This window comes from Bos javanicus, chromosome 24, assembly GCF_032452875.1.
Source record: "Bos javanicus breed banteng chromosome 24, ARS-OSU_banteng_1.0, whole genome shotgun sequence".
Lineage (NCBI taxonomy): Eukaryota > Metazoa > Chordata > Mammalia > Artiodactyla > Bovidae > Bos > Bos javanicus.
Genome location: NC_083891.1, coordinates 52,848,146 through 52,874,411, shown reverse-complemented (window position 1 = coordinate 52,874,411; position 26,266 = coordinate 52,848,146). Strand labels below are relative to the sequence as shown.

At 38.6% G+C, this 26,266-nt stretch overlaps 1 protein-coding gene across 2 annotated transcripts in view; it reads right to left on the bottom strand.

The window, feature by feature from the left end:
- Nucleotides 1-26,266, bottom strand: part of DCC (DCC netrin 1 receptor) — a 1,302,902-nt gene that overhangs the window by 136,281 nt on the left and 1,140,355 nt on the right. For both annotated transcript variants that reach the window (XM_061400228.1, XM_061400229.1), the window contains exons 18-20: nt 21,348-21,486; nt 14,657-14,764; nt 5,321-5,515 (exon numbers count right to left, since the gene is read on the bottom strand). In XM_061400228.1, the coding sequence (XP_061256212.1) occupies nt 5,321-5,515; nt 14,657-14,764; nt 21,348-21,486 (442 nt within the window). The remainder of the gene's footprint in view (nt 1-5,320; nt 5,516-14,656; nt 14,765-21,347; nt 21,487-26,266) is intronic.

Genomic DNA, 26,266 nt, shown 5'->3' with positions numbered 1-26,266 from the left:
CAAGATTTAACAATTTTCAATTCATCAGGTCATCTAGTCCAGTCTTTTCAAATATAATCATTACAGTTTAATGTGTACCTTAATTTTTCTCTCCCATTTCCCAATCAACACTAATGATGTCTCAAAATATATTTTGTTATGGTATTAGGGAATTGTTGATGAGAGGTGCTTTTGAGAGGCAAATGCATTATCTATTGTCTACATACAGAGAAAGGATCCTAATATAGCTTTTAAGGAAGAACACTTTGCTTTAAGAAGTACCACACCAAGTGTTCAGTAAGAATGAGGAAGGGCATGTCAGGGTCTATATGACCAAACAAGCCAGGAAGGGAAAAGTTTGGTAGGCAGACCAGAATACACTTGAGAAACTATTTGAATCAGCATCTCATAGGTGAGGACTTTTTGGAATGATATTAAAAATAAGAGAAGAAAACCAGTCTCATCCTATTGCCATTCTTCATCTGTCCCTTTGTCTTTAATTACATAATGCATTACCTGTAGTCCAAATTTTTGACAAGTAACAAATAAATATTTGGTATGGTGAATAATACTAAAGAATATTTCCCAACAGGGACTAAATATGTCCTAATAAGTACTTTTTATTAAAGAAAATAATGACTTTAAAAAATTAAAAACAAATGCCAAAGTATTATAATTTTATGCCTTGAATTTTTAATTTCTCCTGTCACCTATCACGAATATTATGTACTTTGTCACAAAATTATTTAAAAACTAAAACTTTTTTGTATCCTGGAGCACAGCTTTTAGTTCCATATCCTTGTATGGGAGAGATGAACATTTCAGAATGGCAATTAAGAATGCCCAGAAAAGAGACCATATTCTAGTGCTCTTCCACTGCTGAAGACTCTGCTTCTCTGTGCGGGAGACGACTTCATCTCTCCACAGATGCCCTCTTTGGTCTAGTCCTTCAGGAATGTTCTTCCTCCTTGTTACTTGACAGTCCAACATGGAGAAGCTTACTTTACTAGAAGGAACGACTCATGTGATGGGCAGAAATAAACATACATTTCAGACATTTTCCAAGGTTTCTCTAGTGTGCAGGTATCATAATATGGAGTCTGGAGAAGGGAGAGTCTTCTGTGGTCAGAGAATGAAGTTCAATGTTCTTCCAATTAACATTCCAAAGAAAGAATCAGATCTACTGCATATATGTACAATGTTGTACAATGCATGTACAAAAAAATAAAAAAGACAATGATAACTTAATTCCTTTTACGTTATAAGCATCCATTTAACCAGTGATTACAGATTGAGTTTCCTGTACTTCTCTGACTGGTGGCCAAATAAAAAAAGTAAAACCTTACTCTCTAGTAGAAAATGCTTCTATCTTTACAAAGACTGAGCATGAGAAAATGATGCTCTTGCTGCTACTGTTGCTGCTGCTGCTGCTAAGTCACTTCAGTTGTGTCCGACTCTGTGCAACCTCATAGACGGCAGCCCACCAGCTCCGCCGTCCCTGGGATTCTCCAGGCAAGAACACTGGAGTGGGTTGCCATTTCCTTCTCCAATGCATGAAAGTGAAAAGTGAAAGTGAAGTTGCTCAGTCGTGTCCGACTCCTAGCGACCCCATGGACTGCAGCGTACGAGGCTCCTCCGTCCATGGGATTTTCCAGGCAAGAGTACTGGGGTGGGTTGCCATTGCCTTCTCCAGTGACGCTCTTAACGACTGACTAATGCACAATTTGCAACTCTCATAGGCCACTGAGAGTTTCCTCAGCTTCAGGACAATAAGGGAGCCTTTCTGTCTGTCAGACATTACATTCTGATGAACAGAGGCCTTATATTTTGAAGCAGCTTTGGAAACAGAAAATCTTAAATCAGAGGGCATTTTATCTTTAGTGTAGATGTGATTCACTGTGGCTTCAAATCTCTTATGATGAGTAATTTATTTACCTTAGACTGTCATGTGACATACATATAAGGTTCGTGCCTATGCAATATTAATTGTTGATAAAGATAGGCAACATCAATGTCTGAATCATTTAAAACATACTTAAGACATCCAAAACTTAGTTTACTGTAAGACCATGGGCTTCCTTCATGGCTCAGATGATAAAGAATCTGCCTGCAATGCGGGAGACCTGGGTTCAATCCCTGGGTTGGGAAGATTCCCTGGAGGAGGACATGGCAACCCACTGCAGTATTCTTGCCTGGTGAATCCGCATGGACAGAGGAGTCTGGTGGACTATAGTCCATGGGGTTGCAAAGAATGGGACACGACTGAGCGACTAAGCACAGCACCAGACAGCATAAAAGTCTAATTGTCTATTAATTGAATACAATATACTTGGGGTAGATAATCTTAAATATTCATATCACGATATTAGAAATAACCCTTATGGACTATTGTGACATATAACGTATCTTGAATCTGTTCTTACTCTTAAACATCTCATGGATGAGTTCAGGGCACTTAGAGTAAATAGTACCAAATGGGATATGAAGTTCATTAAATAATCCACAGGATGGTGATCAATATGAGTCTATAAATCCTGAGATAACTCATCTCTCTGCTGCTTAAAACATTTGGATGTCTTAAGTTATCTTAAGCCCTCTGTGAGATCCCTAGTTGGCATACATTGTAAGCATGAAATTAGCTTGGCACTTGTCTATAGATAAAGATGAATCATTTGTGAAACATTATCTAGTTACATTTAATGCTCGCACAAAATGAATGACCAGTTTCCTTTCAATTGCTCATTTGGAGTGAAATCTGATTTAGACATGAAGTCCTAAAAACCTGGATAGGCGAAGACTGGCTCATTTTCCTCTTGCCTTCCTTCCAACTTCTACTCTGTCGTGAAAGAGCTGTCATGTAGGCTTAGGCTGAATGCTTATTTGCATGTTCTTGGCAAACTTTCAGATTAGCTGCTACCAAATCTAGCTTTTGAACAGCTCAATCACCAGCATCCAAATGTCTACTGTTTATTAGAGTATTTTTCCTAGGAGAACTGAGAAATGGGCTATCTAGTTATTCTAAGTCTCTTCTTTAGATTGTCCAAGGAAATGGGTAAAAATGTCAACTCAGATACATCTTTCTAATTTGTCAGTTGTTTGCCATCATGTTTTGTTAAGGTTTCCGACAGATATATGGGCATAAGGTGGTAAGGGATTTAAAAACCAAGTATCCTTTCTAAAAGGCTTCCCTGGTGGCTCAGATGGTAAGGAATCTGTCTGCCAAGCAGTAGACATGAGTTCGATCCCTGGGTTAAAAAGATCCCCTGGAGAAGGAAATGGCAACCCACTCCAGTATTCCTGCCTGGGAAATTCCATGGACAGAGGAGCCTAGTGGGCTGCAGTTCCTGGAGTGGCAAAGAGTTGGACATGACTTAGCGACAATAACACATATAATGCCTTAAATGTACATGTTTATATATCAACTATGGAACATCTGAATTATTTTCAATTGCTAAATAATAGAGGCTCTTGAAATCATTCATCCTCCAAAAAAAAAAAAAAAAAAATAATGCTGTGCTCTAAAACAGAAAGAACTTATATGAAGGTCATTATGAAGTAGTCACTATAATCTCAGGCCTTTTATTTTTCTGTATAAACATACAACTATCCTTAGATTGAGCAGTGATTTTTATACTTGTAAGCATGTAGAGTTTTCTTCTAGTAATCATGATGCAAGACATTTTTTTCATGTTGCTACTCTGTGTCCTTAAAAAAAATTAATTTTGTTTGAGATTTTCTGTCTTGCCATATCAAAATTTCTTTTAATAAGAACACTAGTTCCTGAAAGGAAATACTTAAACTTGGTAGTAGATAGTATGCATGCAGTTCATGTAATAAAATGCTTTTTAATTTTTATCCCTTAGATACAATGGTTAAAGTGTTTTATTATATTGTGAATAGAGCCCATATATATGAAACCAATACAAAATTCCAAAAGGAGTATAATGGAAAAAAAGTCAAGTTAAATATGTCTGCTTTGTGTTGATGACAGAAAATGTAATAATATAATAGATATTTCTTTGGCATGCTGGCTTTCAGCATAAAAAGGTAACTTTTAATTAATTATCTTTTATCGTATTTGTTTGTTTCCAATTTTTTTCAATTATTTAAGAAATAACTGACATGCATCCTAAGTCACTTCAGTTGTATCCAACTCTTTGCGATGCTATGCACTGTAGCTCGCCAGACTCCTCTGTACATAGGAATCTCCAGACAAGGATACTGGAGAGGGTTGCCATGCCCTCTTCCAGGGGATCTTCCCAACCCAGGGATCGAACCTGCATCTCTTGCATTGGCAGGCAGATTCTTTATCACCAGCACCATCTGGGAAACTCCACATCACTGTATAAGATATACAGCAAGATGATTTATTTACACATATTGTGAAATGATTATCATAATAGCTTTAGTTAATAACCATTATCTTGTATGAATACAATAAAAAGGAAAAAATTTTTTTCACGATAACTATTGGAATCTACTCTCTTAACAACTTTCCTGTATATCAGACGGCAGTGTTAACTATAGTTATCATGTGTTTATTACCTCCCTAGTACCTACATCTCTTATAACTGAAAGTTTGTACCTTTTAATTACTTTCCTCCAAATCCTTCCCTCATCACCTCCTACCTTTGATAACCACCAATCTGATCTCTTTTCCTGAATTTGGTGTTTATCTGTTTGTTTAGGTCCCATATATTAGTGAAACCATACAGCATTTGGCTTTCTCTCTGATTTCTTTAACTTATGAAGAAGTTAACACCTTCAAGGTCCATCCATACTGTCACAGATGGTAGGATTTCCATGCTTTTTTGTGTGGCTGAGTAATATTCCATTATATGTATATTCTGTTATATCCATCAATGGACATTATGCTGGTTCCGTGTCTTGGCTGTTGTGCATAGTACTTCTATGAACATCAGGATGCAGGTATCTTAGAGAGTTAATGTTATTGTCTTCTTTGAATATATTCCCATAAGTGGAATTGCTAGATCATATGGTATTTCTACTTGTAATTTTTTGAGGCACCTCCATACTGTTTTCCGCAGCGGCTGCACCAATTTACACACCCAGACGGTGCACTAGGCTCTCTCTCCTGCACAGTCAAGGCAGCGTTTGTTGTCTCTTGTCTTTTGGATGACACTCATCCTAACAGGCTTGAGGTGATATCGCATTTTGGTTTTAATTTGCATTTTAACTTCTTTTGAATGTCCACTGTAGTTATGGTGCCAACAGAGATGGTTTAAGTCAATTCCCTAAACAGACTTCAAAATTAGTTTATAACCACTCCATAGGGGGGGAAAAAAAGAAAGAAAAGGAAATGACAGGAAATGATTCCAACCTTTCAGAGTCCTAAAGAGGATGGGATCTGAGAGAGGCCCCACTCCTTTGGCATTTCGTGCTTGGATTCGAAAGTAATACACAGTGTCCAGGTTGAGATCCATGATTTGATGAGTAAGCCGATCACCACTGATTGTTTCCATAATCCAGTCATCAATTGGAATGTTCTTTTCCAAGGTGTAAAACAAGATGTAAGCTGCAAAAATAAATGAACACAACTTTGTCTAGTGTACTGACTACATGCGTTACTTGTTTCCAAACATCCATGTTTCCCCAATACAATTTTCAAGGATTATTACATATCCACAAGTATAAAGTGCAGTATCCAGTTTGGCAAGTAATGATTTTTTTTTTTTGGTATTACAAAGATTAGAAAAAGAATTACTTCAGTGTACAGAATCTAAAAAATGGAATAAGCTGTTATAAAACTATCTGCCATATTTAAAAATGTGAGGTTTTTGCTGTCTGTAAATCCTGATTATTGGTTTGCTCTAATATACAAACATGAGGAAAAACTTAAAAGATAGATAACAAGTCTGTCATTTTCACTGTATCCAATAATGAAAATAAGTAATGTTTATTTTGGCTAGTGTTTAAATAATAAAAATACATTGAAAAGTATAAAATGCCCAATATTTTTAAAGTGTCATAAAAATAAATGATCATATTTGATTACTGTAATAACTCGGTGGGTTGGCAGGGATACTGTTGCTCTCTTTTCATAGATGATAAAGCTGAGCAGAACCCAAGCTAACTGATAAAAGGGCTAGGATAAATCCTCTATTGCCATACTAAAAATCCAACACTCTTTCCCCTAGCCCATCCCACCTAAGCAAAAATAAACAAACAGAAAGAAGAAGTATTTTTGGATTACTGTAGGTTATCTAGTTAATATTTCAAACATTAATAAATTCATCATTTGATAGTATCATTCATCCTCTGTGTTAGGGGATATGTTACTTGAATAACAGTAGCGTTCTCAATGGTGGTAATCTAATATGCACCCAAACAGATCTAGTTATTCCTGTAAACTATTTATACTCTAACATTTTATTTGGCTAATGTTTAAGGTAGCTTTTATTTTAAAGCACTAATTCATCACTTTATATTACCATATATATCAGATAATACTGCAATATAAACTATAAAACAACTCATCGCAGGTGCCTTTGCTACATGAATGTGGTCAGCCGCTATCTTTATTAAAATTCTGCAATGGTGTCTGCATTAGATAGGCCATCAACTTTATCTCTAGGTCTGAGCTTATGGATTGAATACATTTCTTCTTAAGTAACACTTTTAAAACCAATTGTCTCCGTAGCAGAGGAAGCTCAGCTTGGTGCTCTGTGATGACCTAGAGAGGTGGGATGGGGGTGGTTGGAGGGAGGCTCAAGAGGGAGAGGATATATGTATGCATATAACTGATCCACTCTGTTGTACACCAGAAACTAACAGGACAATGTAAAGCAGTTATACTATGATAAAAAAGAAAGCTCTAAAAAAAAAAAAAACAAAACAGTTATCCTCCTTTGATTCCCCTAGTCCTTCCTTTTCAGTCCCACTTGTCCCATTTTGACCGGAGACCTTCATACAGTTCCTTCAGAGGTCATGTCAGAAGGTTAACTCAGATTCACTTCCCTGCCAAAACAAGCATGCACACTTCTTACATCTCAACACAAACCTTACTCAGGAAGACTGATTTCGATGCTGTACTCATTCCTACTTCCCTCTCATTCTTCACACCACTTCACCTTCCCTTTCTTTCTTCATCCAATTTCTACCCATCCATCAAGGTCCAGTTTAAGCTACATCTAACATATGAAACCTTCCTCTATAGTGAGCTCTCCTTTCTGTAAACTCTGTAATCCATTCCAATACATAGAAGAATACTTATATGATTTTGTATCATTTTCACTTAATCCTATAGTGATTTACAGAATTACATCTCGGTTTAGGGGATGTGTTCTAGACAGTGAACTGGATACTTCTTCCTTGTGATTCTTTAGGATTAAGCAATGCCACAAACTACCTCTTCTGGAAGTCCATTTCTCTTAAATTCTTGTCAATGCTGATAGCTTGCATCTATTTTAATTTGGCTTCCACTTTTTCTGAGTTTGTTGTTTCTCAAACCTGCCTCATCATAAGTATTACCTGGGGACTAGGTATAAGTTACAAACCACAGAGTTCAAGAAAGGGTATTTCGGTTTAAAATTTTTTTAATTTAAAATTAAAATTAAAACTAACAATGTTGTGTTAGTTTCTGCTGTGTAACAACATAAATCAGTTATATGTAAACATATATCCCTTCACTCCTGAGCCTCTCTCCCACCCTTCCAGGTCATCACAGCACACCGAGCTGAGCTCCCTGTGTGTTATATATGCATCAGGTTCCCACTGGCTATTTTACACGTGGTAGCACATTATGTCAATGCTGTTCTCTTAATTTGTCCCACTGAGCCTCTCCCTGGCTGAGGGCATTTTGATTTGAGAGATTGTAGACAAGTCTTTGATCAACCCCAATTATGCCTGCCTCCTGGTAGTTATACCTTTGTGCAGTCCTTTCTCTCTGAGTTTAGACGGGACCTAAGGCTTGCTTTTAACCAACAGAATAAAGCAAATGTGATGGACTGCTGCTTCCATGATGATGTTACATAAGTTGTAACTTCTGTCTTGCTAGCAGACTCCCTTGTTGGCTTTGATGAAACAGGTTGCCAGATGGAGAAGACCACGTGTCAAGGAACTGAGGCTGGAACTGATCAACAGCCAGTGAGCAACTGAGTCCTGCCAACAACTACATATGCTTAGATGCAAGTGTTTCCCTAGGTAAGCCTCAAGTGAGACATCAGCAGAAGCCAACACCTTGATTACCACTTTGTAAGAGACCTTAAAGCAGATTACCCAGCTAAATTGTGATTGGATTCCTGACTGACAGAAACAGTGAGATCGCAAGTGCATGTGCTTTTAGGCTGCTGAATTTGTGGTGATGCTGTTACACAGCAGTGATGAGTATAATAGGTTCCTGGTAACCCCAGGAACCTGCACCGCATCTGACTTCTGTCTTTCAGTATAGTCAGGAATCACTGCTTTAGTTGATCATGTTAATTCAGTAATTTTTGTAATATATTTGTTGAGATGTTGATGCTACAAATATGAATGTCCAAGATGTGGAAAGCTCAGGGGAAGATAAAGGACTTAACAACAACAACAAAAAGTCTGCAAAATTTATAAAATATCATCCTCCCTCTGGATGGTATTAAAATTGGAAGACTGCAGTTCAAAAGGGATTGTAAAATACCATTGGATAAAGGAGTTGTTTCTGACTCATAGGTGTCCATTCACTGAGAACTCAGCCCCTGTGGTCAACATCAATAAAATCTCCTACTACTCTTTAAGCCAGAGGAGTCTCCATTTTTGTGCCCAAAGAAATCACATCTATTGAAAAGAAGGGCCTGGCACTAGTCATACTTTTCCAGCTCTTATTATGTGCATATCTTATCTCTTCAAAAGAATAAAAACATTCCTTTAGTTCAGGAGCTATGTCTTATATTACTTCTTATTCTTCAAAAAAACTAATAGTCTCTGGATAATAGGTATTGAAACTCACTTATTGAATAAAACCCCTTAGCCTGTAAGTATTTAAGTTTTAAATTCATGACATTTAATGAAATTGTTCAAGTTTTCATGGGCTCTTGTAAGACCATGACAAACTTCAAAGTTTGGATGCTTGTGCTCCCATCCCATGTCGGCTACAATTATTCCTGATTTTCTCCATCTAGCAAATGAGAATACAATGCTTGCCTTCACTGTAAGTTTTTCTATGTGAAGAGTATTCACTGAAGCATTTTAAAATGACAGTTCCGGGACTTCCCTGGACTTCCTTCCCAGTCCAGTGGTTAGGGTTAGGGTTAGGGTTAAGGCATCACGCTCCCACTGCAGGGGGTGTGGGTTAGATCCCTGGTTGGGAAACTAAGATCCCACATACCACACGGTGTGGCCAAAATAATAATAATAATAAATAAAATGTTTTAAAAAATGACAGTTCTGGCATCACACAAGTAAAGCTAAAAGTGCCACATCAAGTTCTGACCCCAATTTGTGTTTAAGCAATTTTCTTAAACTTATTAAAATAAAAAGAACCATCATTGGTTATAAATTTGAAAACTGAGATGGAGAACATAAACAGACCACATGACTCAGAACTCTAAAATCTAGCCTTAGAGAAACCAAAGAATTCCATTTGGTGAATGGGTTTAATATGCTTTGAGGGTATTGAGTCCACCACTGAAGTCTCACCTTGGAGATTTCCACATAACCACACAAGTTGGGATGCATTCATAGGTCTGCCGCTACCTTTCTGTATCTATATGTTCATTCCTCTGTATCTAATTTTATGTTTTTTCCGCTTTATTTTTATCTCTTATCCACCACACTGACTGAGAGAGTATTATATTCTACCATAGGTTGCAAAACCTTTTGGGTTTATTAATTTACCTGGGCATTCTCGCATGGGAATACCATTTGTCTAAATACATATAAAACATAGCATCATGCATCTTTCATTTTGACTCTACTTATACAAATAGCTGGGCTTCCCAGATGGCGCTAGTGGTTAAAAAAAAGAAAGCCTGCCAATGCAGGAGACATAAGAGACATGGGTCCCATCCCTGGTTCAGGAAGATCCCCTGGAGGAGGGCATGACAACCCACTCCAGTATTCTTGCCTAGAGAATCCCACAGACAGAGGAGCCTGGCGGGCTACAGTGCTTAGGGCACAAAGAGCTGGACACGACTGAAGTGACTTAGCTCACCTGCATGTATACGAATAGATATTTTTCATTCCAGAAGCAGAGTGTCAGAAAGTATTCACCTCCACCTCTCATCTCTCTTCTGTCCTTTTCCATACTTCCACTCATGGCTGATTCCTTTCCAAGGATCAGGGAGGCTGATAAGAACCGGGAAGACCATACAGAACTGGCCCCTCCCAGCAAGGAGCTGAGCCCAAATGGGGCTTCTCATCTTTAAAGAACTGATTCTAATAAATACATGCACATAGAGGTGGATATATTAAAAATGAGGACCAATTTCCTATTTTTTTGTGGTCAAAAATTATGGGTTATGGATTCAGGGAGGCCTGACCTCAAGTAATACTGCTAATATTAACTAGCTTTGTTGCAACCTTGAGCAACTTGCTTCATCCAAGTTATATCTTAATTAACTTATCAGAAAACAAGTTGCTGTGAGATAATGCGCTTTAAAAACTTAAAATATAGGGGTATTTTTATTAAATTATCTTTACATAGTAACTATTTAGTAAATGCTAAAGCTTTTATTTATTTATATTAAGAAGGCTTAAGAAATACCTTGTTTGGAAGCTGGCACTACAGAGTCAAGTTAAACAATATATTGAATATCAATTTGATGACTGTTCCACTCAATAGATGTTTAGTAATTACCTATTGAGTGTCAAAGATATTGTTACTGGGGAGAAAGAACGGAACAAAATCTGAACCCTGTTCTCCTAGAGTTTTCAGCCTTGTAGTATAAGCATTTAGATTTTCTCGCATGATAATATGGAAAGGGGATGGACAGGAAAAAGTCAAGATGAGACTAAGTTGCCACCTTCTGCAGTTGGGTGAATGGTGGAAGCTTCTGAAAAGATGCAAGTAAGAGTATTAGACACGTGTGATTCCAGTGTGAGTGTCCAGCTCGGTTCACAATCTCAATGAGCTAACAACCTATTCCAGAATATAACAGTGCATCACTTGGCTGTTTGTGGTGGGTGTTAGACTAAAAAGAGAAGAACGGCAGAAAGAGGGGCTGGGGAGTAGAACGAGTTTCCAGTAAGACAGAGAAGTGCAAATGTACAGTATGAGATAGGATGTGTATATACAGAACGCCTTGGATGGAGACACAGATTTCAGAGGCATTAATTGCAAGTTCACTGAAGTCCTGGCTATAGTGTGGATAACTTTTTTCAGAGAAAATAACAAAAGGAAAGAAAAGATCTGCGTTCTGGGAAATAGCACTTCTGGAACAAGTGGGAGAAAAGGACTGAGAAATTACAGCTTGGAATTGGGAAGAAAAGTGGTTAGGCAGTTTTACAAAAGTCAAGCGAGAAGAGAATTTCAAGGGAAGGACTGGGACTAGAGTATCAAATCACACAGAAAAAGAGGGTGTAACCTTAGTCATTAGACGGCATTGATAAGGAAACAATTTCTGAAGCTCTCTTCTATCTATATTGGTGTTTGATCTTAATGTTGGATGCTGCATTTATTTAGATCAATGTTTCACAAATGTAATTATATCTTAAAATCACACGGGTAGTTTTAAAAACCTTCCATGCTCAATCCCTCCTCAGACAAATTAAGTCATAAATCAGTCGACTGTCACTGATTTGGGCCAGTACTAGTAAGAAGAACAAAGCTTAGTGTAGTAGCTAAGAGTATGAGCCTGAGTTTTATATCCTAGCTCTGCTATTTCTTGGTTATTTGACTTTAGGAGAATTATTTACCCCAGAAGGCCCTTGACTCTTTATTTCAAAACAGAAGAATAGGGAACATAGGACTACTTATAATACAAAAGTGCTGAGGAGAATGACAAGCTTATACTAAATGTTTAATTCATTTTGAACCATTTTCTTCTGAAAATATCAGTCTAAATTCCCAAGCTGCCAGCTTATGATCAAGGAACTGAGGCACTGGAATAATCTGGATCTCCCTTTTCAACATTTTTTGTTTCATCTTTTTGAAATATAAATCTATGTATACTTATATACACATATCTATATGGCTCAGTGGTAAAGAAGCTGCCTGCAATGCAGGAGACACAGGAGACATAGGTTTGATCCCTGGGTTGGGAAGATCCCCTGGAGGAGGAAATGACAACCCACTCCACTATCCTTGCTGAAAAGCCCCATGGATCGAGGAGCCTGTCAGGCTGCCATCCGTGGGGTCATTGAGTCAGACAGAACTGAGCGCATGCGTGTGCGCACCCACACACCCACACATGTATGTTCATCATTATCTACACTTATAAATTGATGGTCTGGGTTCTGAGCAGAGTACATTAATGAACACCTGCTCTAGAATGAATTGCAACTGGGAAGAATAATCACTGAATTATTTCAGTGCTGACAGGGTATCAGGGACTGTTCTCAGTCCTTTATAATAACAATTCTATAAAAGGAGTCCTAAAGTGAGACTCAGGCAGACGAAATAACTTGCTCAGGCATCTCCATCAGAAGGCTGGGTTCTTAACCATCCTGTTCTGCTGTGGGCATAGAGGGATTTGGGAAAATAAAGAAATATGGAAGCAGGACAGGAGTATATTCCTCCACACAGGTAGACATGTGCCCCGACACACTGGAAGAGAACTCACGTCTTCCTTTGGACTTTCACAAGAAACTGAGTACAGAAGATCTGGGCCCTCAGTCTAAAGAGCCGGTGCTTTAAATGTTTTATCATACTATTTTTTGGAATTGATTTGAATGAAAGTATCAAAACATGCATGGAACGGAAGTTGTTTTAAGTGTTATTTAAAGTTGTTTTAAAGGTTCTTAGTGTTTGCTGCCTGTTGAATAGAGTCAAAATAGCTTAGACTGATAATTATAAACTGACTTTAACAAATAAACTGTTCTTTAGAGGGGAAAATTAGTTCTTTTCATACTTAAACTATGCAATTGTGAAAGAATAGATTTTTAGTAATGAGAATTACTGAACATACACTTCTAAATAAAATATGTGCACACAGGTTCTTACACATGCACTGTGACATTAGCACACAAAATCTTATAGCTCAGATTAATTTACATTTCTTAATATGGGGCCGACTTCCATTTTTTGTTCCAACTGAAAAGCAAAATTAAGCTTTTATTTTCAGAGTTGAAAACACATTCTATTTTTCGCATAGACCATTTGGTGAGATTTATTTAAATAGAGTGAAGAACTGGGTAATATATGACTTATTTTATCCTTTACCCCAAAGTATATTTTTTTTCTATTAGAATCTATTTTTATTCAGACAATTCCTATTCTGGACTGTTTTCTTCTTAAAATTACTATCTGTTGATTTACCATATGCTTATAAACAACTGTTAATAACATAATGAAAGTCATCATGTAAACAAATCAGAATCTCCAAAAGTACTGAGATAGAACCAATGAAGAGAGTGGAGAAACATAACACTGAGTGGAGAAAAACAAAAAATTAGAATGAGCCAGCCTCAGTTTTAGAAGGTCTGGCAGAGTGACAACTGAGTATATCATATGCTGGGGAGATTTTATGTCCCTCTTTTTTTTCCCCCCATATGTGTCAGCTCAAATTAAAATTCTGTTTGCTATTGTAGGGAGAGCAATTTCTTGGAGAAAACAAGTCTTTGGCTTAAATTTAAACCACATTTGGAATTTTCACATTACCTTTTCATTTTGTAAAATTCAAAAAGTAACTCACATCAAGTAAGTGTGCCATCTGAACTGTCATTCCCATGCTTATCTCTGTATCAGAGAACGGCTGAATTGCTTTGTTAATTTACAAGATCCACTTTTGGTATGCAAAAATGAAGAAACAGGAGTGACTCTTACATGTGCCTAACCCAATGGTTCAAGTTAGACTATAATGTGCACATTTTTCATTATACAATATTTTTCATAATAATTATATGCTATGGAGACATCTATTAAAAGCCTAAAGTGATCATTTACATGCAAAATCTCTGATAGAACTCCATTATATTTTTCATACTAAATTAACATTACAGGCTTCTAATGGATGCTTTAATTAGGCATCGATGTTATCCGTAATATTTGGCAAAATAAAATCTGTCACTGTGAAATATTCATTAAGTTCAATTTCCATCCATCAATATCAAGTGTTTTCTGAACCTTATGATTTAAGTAAGAAGCTAAGAGCTAAGTGAGAAACTAAAAACCCTCAGACAAGCCTCCTTCCTATGTTTCCTAGGAAAATACATGGTCATTAAGTGTCTTTTGTATTTTATAATTGCCCAACAACTGGCTTATTTTTAGTCATTAGGCTCAAAGGAGTTCTGTTAGGAGGTTATCCTAATGCTGCCCAGAATGAAACACAGAAGGTCTACACTAATTGGAATACACATCTTTCAGGAAGCAACACAAAGGAAATGTGCTGGGGTGTGTATTTGTAGGCTCCATTAGAAGAATTCCAAGGTCAGCAGCGGTTAAGAGGAGACAATCAGAGAGGGTCAAGAGTCAACTGAGATGCTGGGACAGAAACCTAATACATAAGAGGTTTGAGCGGCATGCTGGAGGTAAGCCACGGCAGGCCATGCGGAGCAGCACAGGAAATAAATCTGAGATGCCTACCAGTAATCTTCCCATTGGCTTCCAAGGGAGGCTGCCAGCTCACAATGACAGCGCGAGGCTTCCCTTCTCGAGTAATGACTGTCAAATCCTTAGGAGCAGAGGTCGGGGCTGTGAGATGAAACAGAAACATGGTCTTGTCATTGGATGTGAAAGAAAACAGACATTTATGGGGCTTCTAATCATGATGCTGACACGCAGGATCTATCATGCCATACATCATGCTTATTTTACCATGGATGATTTAAGTATCTGAATTAACCAAAGACACAGAAATTAATATTTTTCCAGGAAGTTAACTGCCTTTCAAAGGTGAGCATATAGAGAGGAAAACGGAATATGTATGACTCTAGAGAAAAGTATAATTGGCATTTTCAAGTGAGGGATTCACTAAAATTCAAGAACCATTATAAAAGTTAGCAACATCAATGGCTACATGTCTCTGAGAAACAAAAATTCTGTTACAATTGCAGGATTTGTAAATGAAAGTTCACCTAATGCTATTTTTCCTTAAAAAATGAATTTAAATGCAGGTCACAACATCTTGCTTAGGTAACATCTAGTTATTTTCCAACAAGAAGGAAAAGAAATATTTGAAAATAGAGGAGACAAGGAATCTATGAGGGTCTTAGTATCAACCTGCATGTGTGTGCTCAGTCACTTAATCATGTCTGACTCTTGGCGACCCCATGGACTATAGCCCACCAGGCTCCTTTGTCCATGGGATTTCCCAGGCAAGAATACCGGAGTGGGTTGCCATTCCCTTTTTCAGGAGATCTTCCTTTCCCAGGGATCGAACCTGCCTCTCTTGCATCTCCTGCCTTGGCAGAAGGATCAAACTGGTAGGAAGTAAAGATGTCAAGAAACCCTGTCTTGCTTAGAGCTACTCTTCCCAATGTTGTTTGAGGGGATCAGAAATCACCACCCCCAAATATTTTGCCTCTTTGGCATAAGAATTATCTTAAGTTGATTATTTTTTTAAAAAAAAAAAGCAGACAGAGGAAAAGTTCTGAAAACCAAGTAAAGTTACCCTGTCATAAAAGAGAAATTTATGTTTTATAAGGTATCCCCCTTTATGTGCCATGGGCTTCCCTGGTGCTCAGACGATAAAGAATCTGTCTGCAATGTGAGACCCAGGTTCGATCGCTGGGGGGAAAGATCCCCTGGAGAAGAGCATGGCAACCCACTGTAGTATTCTTGCCTGGAGAATTCCATTGACAGAGGAGCCCGGGGCTACAGTCCATGGGGTCGCAAAGAGTTGGACATGACTGAGAGACTACCATTTTCTTTCCCTCTTTGTACCAGCAAGCGGAGGATGACAAGGAGACAGAGACTTCAATGTACATGATGACCATGCCCTCGATTATTGCGATTTGTCTGAAAAATTCCTGTTACTGGCTCCCTAACCCCCCCAGCATCTTTGTCTTTAGCTGGAGACGGTATTGAAGATGGTGGCCATTTGAGGGGATTACTGTTTTCTTGGATATCTTCCATGTACACAAATCTATACTTATTATCAGACATCTGTTTTCTTCCTGTTCCTCTGTCTCTTATTACAGGGACTCTCAGCCAAAAGCCTGGAAGGATAAAAAGACTTTTCTTCCCCTGTGTGTTGCTCATCAAAAGTTTAAATATACTTCAAAGGCAACAGCAAACTGGCCAACCTCATCTAGTATCTTTCAGACTCCCTTTGACCTGCTTTCTCCCTGGTTACGCCTTGAAATGCAGTTCCTTTTCCTTCCAGGTAACTCGCAGTGCCCCAGTCTACTGTCCATCGTCTTTTCCAGTTACCCTAGATGTGACGTAGGCAGCTGAGGAATGTATCTAACTTCCACACTGGGATTCAGAGCAATTTCCTGATCTCTGCACAGGAGTGCTTCTGTATTACATTCACCTGCTGCTGCTGCTGCTAAGTCACTTCAGTCGTGTCCGACTCTGTGTGACCCCATAGACAGCAGCCCACTAGGCTCCTCTGTCCCTGGGATTCTCCAGGCAAGAACACTGGAGTGGGTTGCCATTTCCTTCTCCAATGCATGAAAGTGAAAAGTGAAAGGGAAGTCGCTCAGTCGTGCCCGACTCTTGGTGACCCCATGGACTGCAGCCTACCAGGCCCCTCCGTCCATGGGATTTTCCAGGCAAGAGTACTAGAGTGGGGTGCCATTACATTCACCTACTGTGTATTACAAATTGGTCCTAATTCTGAATGCCTCTCCACACTTGCAATTCTCTTTGGCTTCTCTATTGACTGTATAGTACAGAATTTGAGCATTACTGACACTCTCTTTCCAGCTTCTCTTACTAAAAGAATTCCAGACAGGGGACACCAAACATTCCCATCTATTGTACCATTTTATTTCCAATACCCCGATTCTCAAAGCCACTATTTAGTTAGTTAAGTCGCTCAGTCGTGTCTGACTCTTTGCGACCCCGTGGACTGTAGCCCACCAGGCTCCTCCATCCATGGGATTCTCCAGGCAAGAATACTGGAGTGGGTTGCCATTTCCTTCTCCACTCAAAGCCACTAAGATTGTAAATTAACCAGAGCTGTACTAACGGTAATATCCTGACAAAGTACTCACTATACTTAAAGTTTGTTTCTTTTTTTTTCTTGGAAAAAGGCAGAGGAGAAGAAAGAAGGACAAGGAAGAGAAGATCTTTGAGTAAAAGTGAAGTGAAAGTCGCTCAGTGGTGTCCGACTCTTTGCGCCCCCATGGACAATACACTCCATGGAATTCTCCAGGCCCAAATACTGGAGTGGGTAGCCTTTCCCTTCTCCAGAGGATCTTCCTGACCCTGGATTCAAACCAGGGTCTCCTGCATTGCAGGTGGATTCTTTACCAGCTGAGCCACAGGGGAAGCCCATATTAAACATAGTTTCATATATATCTTTTAATGGAAAGAAAAATTCTTGCAAAAAAAAAAAAAAAAAGATTTGTAATAGTGAAACACTGAATAGGCAATGCCACCTTAGGGAAGGCTTAGTCACATAAAGTGATCATTCAAGATATTTTCTAAGCCACAGATGGAAAGGTATTTGTTGTCTACTTGATCAGTTGTGTCTGACTGTTTTGCAACTGTGTGGTCTATAGTCCACCAGGCTCCTCTGTCCATGGGATTTCCCAGGTAAGAATATTAGAGTCAGTTGCCATTTCTTTCTCCAGGAGGGTCTTCCTGACCTAGGGATCAAACTCATGTCTCCTGCATTGGCAGGCAGATTCTTTATTGCTGAGCCACAGGGAAGCCCAGGAAGGTAATAGATAACCAAAAATTAGAGTATTATACCAAACATGTGACCAAAGTATTAGATATTCAGCTTCAGCATCAGTCCTTCCAACGAATATTCAGGACTGGTTTCCTTTAGGATTGACTGGTTTGATCTCCTTGCTGCTCAATGGACTCTCAAGAATCTTCTCCAACACCACAGTTCAAAAGCATCAATTCTTCAGTGCTCAGCTTTCTTTATGGTCCAACTCTCACATCCATACATGACTACTGGAAAAACGATAGCTTTGACTAGACGGACCTTTGTCAGCAAAGTAATGTCTCTGCTTTTCAATATGCTGTCTAGGTTTGTCATAGCTTTTCTTCCAAGGAGCAAGTGTGTTTTAATTTTGTGGCTGCAGTCACCATCTGATGCTGGGGAAGACTGAAGGCAGGAGGAGAAGGGGACGACAGAGGATGAGATGGTTGGATGGCATCACTGACTTGATGGACATGAGTTCAAGCAAGCTCTGGGAGTTGGTGATGGACAGGGAAGCCTGGAGTGATGCAGTCCATGGGGTTGCAAAGAGTCAAACATGATTGAGTGACTGAAAAACCAAATATCATAAGACATTTTCCAATTTTGGAATTAATTAAAACACTTGTTTTCCTAACTAACTTGTTTTTTCTTAACTGTTGAAATTGATGCTTATTTAGAAAACAAGTGGTGATGATTAGATTGCTTCACTGAATCTAGGTTGACATTCAAAAAATATAAAATGACTCCAGCTTAAACTAGCAAAATAATACACTGAAGAGCTGGTTATTAAAAAAAACCCAAAAACCTAACGACTATTGTATTTCAGGTGCTGAGAAAAGTTTTCTTTTTCCTCAAGCCACATGACTAGATTCTGGTATTAGAATCAATGCCTTAGATGTTTACGATTATCATATGAACTGTACGTTGTTCCCTCATACTTATTTAAAGCTAAGAAATGTATGTAAGTTTATTTGGCTGCACTGGGTTTTAGCTGCGGCTGGCAGGATCTTCAGCGCATCACGTGGGATCTTTCGTTGTGGTGCAGGAACTCTCTGCAGGGGGTGAGGGGCAGCAGGCTCAGTAGTTGGGGCTTATGGGCTTAGTTGCTCCTGGCATGGAGGACCTTAGTTCCCGACCAGTAAGGGAACAGCCACCCCCTGCATTGTAAGGTGGATTCTTAACCACTTAAAAAGAAGGAGTAGCAACGTCCTCATTCATTTTTCCCCATCAAGAACATAAACGCACATCTTGGGCATTTGTGTTTGGACCGCTCAGATGCTACCCTCTCCTCCTTCATTTAGAGAAACAGGTGGTTTTTTCCTTTGGGGGACAAGGTCTCCTCTCTGTCACGTGAGCTGGGAGCAACATCAAATAGGAATTTCCTCGCCTCCACCTCACTCTCTGTAGCTGCGTGATTCTCTCTTCTGGGAAACTGAATGCTGATAGAAGAAAGGAGAGCACATGGAGTCACACCACCGCAACTGTAGCACCTTGCAGGGAGAGTGCAACAGTTCCTCATCTCTAATGCCCGGGGACATGCTGCTTCTGCCCCTTGCCAAGGCATCATTATTTAAGCTATCCTTCCAATTATTTTTATTTTACCTAAATTAACTAGAGTAGAATTAAGGATTTATCACTGGGACAGAATGCATGTTTCATTTCAAGAATTTGTCAGCTGCCATTATCCTTATTATGAGCAATTTCAGCACAAGTGCATCATATGTGGCCCCATAGAGTCTTTGCATTATTACAGAATTAGAAGCAAACTCCAGAGTTATTTCATTCACTTTATTTTCTTCTCACGGTTTTAAAACGTACAGACACTTGCGAATTACTTCTCACTTCTCATCATCACCCCAAAATCTTATCCATAGGCTATTTACACCTTTGTCCAGATCATTATCTGTTTTGACAATCACCCTTTCTACCAGTCACATTTCTAAAAGTTAATATCTTTCTGTCAGCTATGGGTCTCAACGCTGATGTCCTTACAAGGCTAGGCAGTTCAGGAGAAATCAATAGGGTTCATTTATTGAGTCAGATGCTGTGCATTTATGTTTATGATGGGAAAAATGAATAAGGAAATTACTACTCCTTCTCTTTCACCCAGGGAGGACCAAACACCTTACTGGTTTACATTTAACTCCTTTCATCTCCTTTTAGGTTAAAAGAAAGAGCATGACTTTTATTCATCCCATAATGTATAACTCTCCCTAAGAAGTTAAGAACACTGGCATCCTGGGCATATTTCTAGGAGAATGATTTTATATACGTAAACACGTAAAGTAGAAGAAGAAAGTGTTGCAATTAAACAACTAGAAAAAACTTCTTGCAGAAAGAAGTGCCCTCAGAATTGTAAAAATATTCCCAGTGAACTCAGAGTTAAGGTAGTAATCTGAAATTAAAATTAGAACTGCCATGCTATAGGACAAATTCAAAAGGAAAAAGAAATTCAGCTTATTCAGATAAAAGTTTTACTGCCATACATTTTAGAATTTAGAAATGTGTGGTATAGTTTATCCCCAAATATGATGTAATACCATGAAAGCTATTAAAATGTATGTTAAACCCTATTTCCTTCAGATGTCGGATCTCTGTGAGCTATAAATGCAAAGTGCACTGCATGTCTGCTAAGGTTACAAACTCAACATTTATGACCCACAGCAAATGTGACTGGAAAAATTTACAGTGAATTGCATTCACTCTCGATTTGAACTATTGCAAAATGCATGAAAGTTTTCCATTGTGTTGCCTTATTTCCAAACAGTGAACATGACTCCCTAGAAATTTCTTCCCAGTCAACTGTGTGTGTGTGTGTGTATGTGTGTGTGTGTGTGTGTGTGTGTGTGTGTGTGTGTGTTTGTGTGTGTTAGTTGCTCAGTCATGTTGATTCTTTGCAGCCTCATGACTGTAGCCCACCAGGCTCCTCTGTCCATGGAATTTTCCAGGCAAGAATACTGGAATGTGTAGCCATTCCCTTCTCTAGGGGATCTTCCTGACCCAGGGATCTCCTGCATTACAGGCAGATTCTTTTACTTCTGAGCCACCAGGGAAGCCCATGAGGTAAGCACCCACGAGCCTACAGCTGTAATGCGATTCTTCATTTTGCATCTAATTTTTTTCCAAAAAAGTAAACATCTACAACGTCTGTTGATCAAAGACACACATCCATTGGACAGAGTAAAATGCCTTTACTTCAATGTATTGAACAGCAGATTTATATTCAGAAATCCTCAATTAATGTACAAATTAAAACCAGATTACTTATTCCCCTGGGGACTCATTTTCTTCTTATTTAGAGTCGGAAGAACAGTATTTGATATAAAAGTACTACGAATGATTTTATGCATGATTAAGTGTAATGGAGACATCATAGCCCACACACATTCCAGATTCCTCGGAACCGAGAAAGTACCAGCGGCAAATACGTAGCGGAAAACTTTCCTTACGTACCTGCCTCATACGTGGTGGCGTGTGCGGTCATGCTCCAGGTGCTGGACCTTCTGTTTTTCGTGACCATGACTGAGAACTCGTACATTGTGTTTGGTTTGAGGCCCGTTGCTGTGTAACTCAGAGACGTTGTGTCTTCTGACTACACAAGTGGGAAATAAGAAAAGAGATAAAAAAATGAACTTTCTCAACTTGGTAAATCAAGACACAAAGGAAGACTATCCAAAGCAACAAAAAGGAATTTATTTTCCAAACAGCAGAAGACCCAGGACAAAGCACTGACTTTATTTCCTTTCTGTCCCAGTTCACACTGGCTGATTGTACATCTAAAACGTAATCGATAAAATCAGGTGTTATGTTGTTCAAAGGGGCAGATAGCTGATAAATTTTCCCAAGTGAGGCAATAACCACAGAGACAGGACCAATTCCACTTCCTTCTGTCAGTTCCATTTGTAAGGTTATCTGCACTGACTTGAACTTCAATTTATTTCTAATAATTGAAAACTTTTTTTTTCAGAGGCTTTAATGTTTTATATATTTCACATAAATTATTATGGTTATTTTCCATAGGTAATAAAATGAATTTTTAGAGATCTAATGCTTATTATTTTTTTTAAAACAAGGCTTATGATGCAGACTTCTACGGATGCAGGATCTAGATAGCCATTATAAAGAAAATGGACAGCAGCAATATTGTGTCGTGCGTTCTTCTTTCCTTATGAACAGATCACATTAAACACAGACTGAAGTACAGTCACTGGAGCAGTTAATCAGGAAGAGAACAATAAATCAGATAAAATTTAAATGATTACGTGTTAATATTTTTCATCCTCTGAATACATTATTTTTCTTTTAAACAACAGGTTAAGGATATTTTAGTAGAAAGTAAATTAGCTGTCTCTATTGCTTACTCAATAGACCAAAATTGTAATAATGAAACAGGTTAATCTCCCAGGTTAATGTATATTTTCCATATGATGAGGCAAATTTAAAACTACTTATGCCTCTTATACATTTCAATTTATGATTGCTATTTAGTCCTTAATCTTCTTCCAAGGTTAAACATTTACTTTTAAGTTTACTACATTTGTTGTATTTCTATGTCTAGAAAAATCAAGGAAAACATTTTGTCTCCACCTATGTCATAACTATCTCCTCCCTAGCTACTCCAGTATATCTTTCTTATTTTACTATGAATCCTTCTTAGACTATAGCTCTGAAAATCCTACATTTCATTATAAAACCAAATAAATATTTAACTGTACTAATAACATTTTGATGATGTGCCCATCCATCCTATTAAAGTGATGACCTCATAAACATTTATCAGAAGCTCCTCTTAAAAAAAAGTCATCAAAATGTGAGCCCTAAATAAATGCAAAAATAATTTATAGACTCAGAAAGATGGAACCCTATAAAAAAAAAACATGAAATGGGCAGCTAGTATCTGACGTACTGATATATAACTTCCAATCTTGCCTTCCTTCCCTGTCATGATACCACTAAGTCTTAGAAAGATGGGGAGAAATGGGGCAATGAGATACAGTTTGGCTAGGAGGGAAGGACACACTTTAATAAAACTTGTCTCTTTGAACATAGACACAACTGGCCTTTGGGAGACAACCAAGCAGCACTGCCCTTGCTTGTGTTCCTAAATGACACACCTGCATCATTTAAGTACCATGAATTCCCTGAATTTTCTCAGGAACATTATGGAAGGTGACAGCTCATCAGAAATCATTAGCCTGAAAGTACTCTGGGAAGTCATGGCTGTGTGTGTGTGTGTGTGTCCATGAGAGAGACAGAGCACAGAACATATAGGTACTACCTCTCTGAGCCTCGGTTTCCTTTCCTCATTTATAACATAGAAATAACCATAGCACTGACTTTACAGTACTAATTAAAGTGCGAAAGTAAAACATGTTATCTGGCTCAGAGTAGGTACTAAATAAATGTTAGCTACACTATTTTATGCATTGCCTAGTGTGAAATACAGGTACTGTATATGTCGTATATATACACATACGTACATATATATATATGGAATTTTATGTGCGTGACAAATTCTCCATTGAGCTATAAGAATTTTGAGGACACTGGATCTTGCTTAACTTCGTATCTCCTGTAATACCCATGCTCTAATCAGTAGTCAGTGAATGCATTTTGAAAGGAATTTTATGTAAAATATCAAGTGAGCAATCACTTTAGTAGAAAATAAATTATATAAAAACTTCTCTATTTGATAAGGAAAGTCAATATAAAATTTTGGGCAATCAAAATATGAATGTCTGGCCTGACATGGGACTAACTGAAGTAGAATGTATTCCTGTGGGAAGTGGTCTGGATAAAGCCATCAGGTCATCTGAGGCTCTAGTTTGATGGGGAATTCTGTCAAGTTGTACAACCTACCCATAAAGATCTCTACATACATACACAGCTGTAAAGAATCTTACTTATTCTTTTTATAGTAGGTGTCAACACCCCAGTCACATAGATGAGAAAAATGAGATTGAGCGAATTAAATGACAGGACAGGACACGGCAAAGCCAGCTTGTAAGCCCTGGTCATTTGCCTCTAGGAATGTATTTGGTCATGTATGAATGTGAGAGTTGGACTGTGAAGAAGGCTGAGCGCCGAGGAATTGATGCTTTTGAACTGTGGTGTTGGAGAAGCCTCTTGAGAGTCCCTTGGACTGCAAGGAGATCCAACCAGTCCATTCTGAAGGAGATCAGTCCTGGGATTTCTTTGGAAGGAGTGATGCTAAAGCTGAAACTCCAATACTTTGGCCACCTCATGCGAAGAGTTGACTCATTGGAAAAGACTCTGATGCTGGGAGGGATTGGGGGCAGGAGGAGAAGGGGACGACAGGGGATGAGATGGCTGGATGGCATCACTGACTCAGTGGTCGTGAGTCTGGGTGAACTCCGGGAGTTGGTGATGGACAGGGAGGCCTGGCGTGCTGCGATTCATGGGGTCGCAAAGAGTCGGACACGACTGAGTGACTGATCTGATCTGATCTGATGTATTTGCCCCCGTTTATACTGTGCACTCTCTGCCCAGCTTATATAGTGGGGAGTGAGATGAAGTAAGAGATGATAGAGGGTGTGCATTCTCTTCCCAGCTTATAAAGCTATAGTGGGGAGTGAGATGAAGCAACAGACCATAGTGGGTGTGAAAAGTTCAAAATGCAAAACCAAAGCATTCTATTCCCATTCTTTATAAAATTTAAATGTGTCGTATGCCCATTCTGGATTGACCAGATACGGTCTGTATTTATCCTTGCTCTCCAACTTAACTAACTCTCCCCCTCTAACCCTTCTTCTCAGGATATGGGTGCAGAGTGTGTATGTGTGAGAAAGGTGATGAAATGTTAGTACTTAAAAGCTTTATTAGGTCAAGAAGGTGATGAGGAGAGAAAAAGTAACAATATTATTTTTATTCTCATACCTCAACCCATAAGTGAACTCAATCTCTCCTTACAGATGATTTTTGGTTGGCTCTCTTCTGTAGGCATTCTTAGCGAAACTCAATAATTCTGTCCTATTAACAATTCAACTAAAAAAAAAATACTGCTTTTGGAAATTCTGGAGCGCCAATCATTCTGCAGAGATCATTGTCCCTTAGAACATTTCACACACCGGCAAGGTACCCCGTGGCCATTCTGTGAAATGAATGTACAGCAGCACAGGCATAAAATTTTTAAAGTAGTCCTTTAAAATAAACTTAGAATTGGGTAATCGGCATATAAAGAGATTTTTTTAAAAGTGTTCTCTTATGTCTCATTTATTGTTTTATCTGATAATGTTATCTTTATTTATGGTTCCGCTGTGTCTTAAATCTGATACCGTAAGAAGATGGATAGGATGCTTATTCCGATGATACTACTTGGACTAAGCTGGAGAGTTCCTCCAAGTACCTGACCTCGCAGGGAGGCTGAACCAAAGGAAACTGCTTTCCAATTGGTTTCAACAAAAAACTGATTTACTATGAAATGTGAATTTTACGCCCTTTAAAGGCTGAATGAAACTAGAAGCAGAACTAGCATGACTACCGGAAAAAAAGAGGCAGACTGACAAAATTATTGGTGGATTTTGCTTTAACTCCAGGGTCTTAAAAGTCAGAAATTTCCAAAGGACATTTTAATCCCCCCCAGATCAACTCTGGCTTGAGGCTGGATTAAGCACAATGGCAGTTTAGTGGAAAGAACATTGGATAAAGTATCAGGAGACCCAAGTTCTCCTTGAAAGCTATCCCAGTAAAGTGGTGCGGAGGAGGGATACAGCGGCGTATGAAGATTCTGGAGTGCCAGGGTCAAACTACTGCTCCCTCCGTTGCTGGGTAACACTTGGGCTCCTTGTTTTTCTTCTAGTTTTATTGAGATATAATCAACATACAGCACTGTGTAAGCTTAAGATGTACAACTTAATGATTTGACTTACATACATCAGAAAGTGGTCACCACTAAACAGTAAGTTTAGTGAATACCCACCATCTCATATAGATGCAAAATAAATAGAAACAATATAGTTTGCTTGTGATTAGAACTCTTAGGATTTATTCTATCAACTCTCATATATAACACCAACCAGTGTGAATTATATTTATAATGTTGTACATTATATCCCTAATGCTTATAACTGGAAGTTTGTTCCTTTTGACTGCCCTCCCCTCCCGGCCTATACTCTTATTTTTAAAGCTACTTTCTTCATCCTAAATGGGCTTTGCTTGTGGCTGACATGGGAAACAGTCTGCCTGCAAATGCAGGAGACCTGGGTTTGATCCCTGGGTTGGGAAGATTCCCTGGGGAAGGGAATGGCTACCCACTCCAATATTATTATTATTTTTTTACTTTATTATTCTCTGCTGAGAATCACAAAACGATTTTGGAGTTACTGGGCCAATTTCTTACTTAGCCAAGAACA